This window comes from Pundamilia nyererei, unplaced genomic scaffold (genome assembly GCF_000239375.1).
Source record: "Pundamilia nyererei isolate P.nyererei 1_Seehausen unplaced genomic scaffold, PunNye1.0 scaffold00216, whole genome shotgun sequence".
In the NCBI taxonomy this organism is placed as follows: domain Eukaryota; kingdom Metazoa; phylum Chordata; class Actinopteri; order Cichliformes; family Cichlidae; genus Pundamilia; species Pundamilia nyererei.
In genome coordinates, this window is record NW_005187617.1 from 810,490 (window position 1) to 813,473 (window position 2,984).

Consider the following 2,984-nt stretch of genomic DNA (forward strand, 5'->3'; position numbering starts at 1 on the left):
ATAACATGCTGGTGGAGACGGGCGAGTTGGAAAACACCTACATCATCTACACGTCAGATCACGGCTACCACATCGGCCAGTTCGGCCTCGTTAAAGGTACGAACAGAGAATAAGGTTCTTGTGTCTGCCTGATTCTTTTTCTGCCGATGGAAGAAAGAATTTGTGATTATTTTTATAACTGATTAAACTTGATTATCATCTGGAAACATCCTGATTTGTGATTTAAAGGATTAGATTTTTTTTAGTAGGAAAACAGCTGCAGTGCAGGGAGGAACACTGTGAGATGTGTGCCAGACTCATTTTAAGAACCCTTCTCCAGCAGATGAAACAGCATTATGTACAAAATAAACAGCGAAACAGCACAAATTCTAAGAGTCTGGAAATTGGACAATCGCTCTTTGTGAGTACGGACTGAACAGCAAACAGAATTTCAGATGCACGTAAAGAACATCTGAAGAATCCAAGATAATAAAATGTTTGAGTTTAAAGGAACAAATGTTTTGTGTTTGATCATCAGAAAACTGTGCTGAGCATGAAGATAACGTCAGAACGTGACAGCAAAACACATCTGTGTGTGCGAGCTTCAGTGTCACCACCTCAGCTACAAACGACAGCATTAATACCGTGTGTGTGTGTGTGTGTGTGTGTGTGTGTGTGTCTCCAGGTAAATCTATGCCGTACGAGTTTGACATCAGAGTCCCGTTCTACATCAGAGGACCTAACGTGGAGCAGGGCAGCATGTAAGCACACACACCTCAACAACAATTCACTGCACAAAGGCGCCGCCGATCCTCTGAACTCAGTAATAACTTTAAACGTTACTTTGTTCAGTCCATAAAAAAAACACGGACAGCTGTGGCCGCCTGCTCATGACCACAGCAATCGCAAGAAGGGTTTTAGTGCACCCCCCTCTATTTTCACAGACTCCACCTCCCACATGCTAGCTGGTTAGGAAAGTCACATTTTCCCCATGCAACCTGCATGTCAGGGGCTCACTGAGGCCCGAGGTCACCTTCACATGCACCTGTGGACCCTTCCTGACCACCTGCATGTGCACATTTACAAGCAAACATCAGCTTTTTTGTCAGACTGATATTCAGGTAGAAATCTGGTGATGAGAGCTGGCTCTCCATCCACACACCAAACAGTCATTTTCAGGTAATGAATCATTACCAGCCACTCAAACTGTGGCACACGCCATCATGTCCCAGCACACGGACTTGTATGATCCAATTCTAGCAATTTGTTTTTAAAGAGCATCTCGTCAAATAATACATATATTGATGGTCCTGCGGGTCTCTGTTGTTGGCAGTTGATTAAAAAAGGCACTTTGCAGGGTATTTTTAGGCCAAGCAGTTAATTAATTTACTGAATAAATAATAATGCAATCAGTAATTAAAATGCATGTTTTTTGCAGCCCAATTAAATGTACAGAAAAGAAAAATAAGCCTTAACCAACAAGGCTCAGCTATCAGCAACGTCTCTGCTTCATTGGAGTCGTTCCTTTTTTAAATTCCTGTTCCTGTTTCGAGAAGCAAACAAACCCTCAGTGCTCAGCACCACATGGTGGATGCAAGGGAAGAGAAGCTGATGGAGCATGTACAAAAACCTGCTGGTTTTGGTCTCCACCACGAGCGTACAGGCTGCTTTAAAAAATCTCAGAACCAAAAATATGAAGAATCTGTGGAGACGTGAAGCAGCAGAAAGATCGTATCCATGAAAAATGTGACAGCACTGTTTTCTTCAGAGTGTGCTACTGTGTGCGTTTGTGTGTGTCAAATTGAATTACCACAGTCAGAGCGGTTCCACGAGATGATCACGGGTTCAGGGCAAGAGTTTCTTTCCCTTCTTTGGAGCAGACGTTATTGAGATAAAAAACACTTTGTTTGCAATACTTCACAATAAATGTCCCCGTGAACTTTCCCCCCGCTCTCCAAACCCAACAGAAGTCTGTAGAAGCTCTCGGGTCTGTTTTGCCTTCAGCAATTCACTTTTAAAATATCAGTACAAAGCAAGATGGGACGAGTAATTTGTCCTTTTTTAACATTTTCCATTATGTGTATTTTTTTAAATCTTCTGGTGTTCTGCTGTGGCAGCAAACACCGTTTTCATGGTGGAAGATTTCACTAAAAAGGTTTTGAGGTATAACAAAAAACAAATTTTTGCCCCTTATCTCCTGTGTCTTTCAGGAAGCGTTGTTACCTACAGTTTGTAAAAGAGGCGTGGCATAGGAGGAGGAGGGCTCGTCAAATAAATGAGCCCTTTGTAGTAATTTAAGAAGATCTGACTTTGTGTGTGTGTGTGTGTACATGTTTAGATATCTTTGTGAGGACAGAAAAATTGGCATGCTTGTGGGGACCAATAGTCACTTATGAGGACACAATGCCCGTCCCCATGAATTTGAAGACATTTTGAGGATGAAAATGTGGTTTTAGTGTCAGAGTTACATTTAGGCTGTGTTTGGGTTTAAGCTGAAGGTTAGGCACTGATTTTAGATGGTTAGCTTAAGCAGCTAGCATTATGTCAATGAGATGTCCTCACTAAGATAGCAAAACGAAAGTGTGTGTGTGTGTGTGTGTGTGTGTGTGTGTGTGTGTGTGTGTGTGTGTGTGTGTGTGTGTGTGTGCACAGCTGCAATAAAGCCACATGTCACATTTAATGAATGTCACATGAAAATTGAAGCCCTGTTTTGGTAAAAAGGAGACATTTATTAAAGTCTTATTAACAGTTTCTTTTTCGGATTTCGTTATGACAGCATGAAGCTAAAACAGGCACACACATATATAATAAAATAAGCGCTCATACTCTGTTTGCATGTTTGTGTCAGTAACCCTCACATGGTCCTAAACATCGATCTGGCTCCGACCATCCTGGACATCGCTGGCGTCGACACGCCTCCAGATATGGACGGAAAGTCGATAATGAGTCTGCTGGACACAGACAAACCTGCCAACAGGTACACACACACACACACACACACACAC

At 42.3% G+C, this 2,984-nt stretch overlaps 1 protein-coding gene across 2 annotated transcripts in view; it reads left to right on the forward strand.

Moving 5' to 3' along the window:
* The window catches only part of LOC102192844 (extracellular sulfatase Sulf-2-like), a 21,035-nt gene continuing 18,051 nt past the window's right edge, over positions 1-2,984 (forward strand). For both annotated transcript variants that reach the window (XM_005748217.2, XM_005748216.2), the window contains exons 1-3: positions 1-96; positions 665-740; positions 2,828-2,956. In XM_005748217.2, the coding sequence (XP_005748274.1) occupies positions 6-96; positions 665-740; positions 2,828-2,956 (296 nt within the window). In that variant the 5' untranslated portion in view covers positions 1-5. The remainder of the gene's footprint in view (positions 97-664; positions 741-2,827; positions 2,957-2,984) is intronic.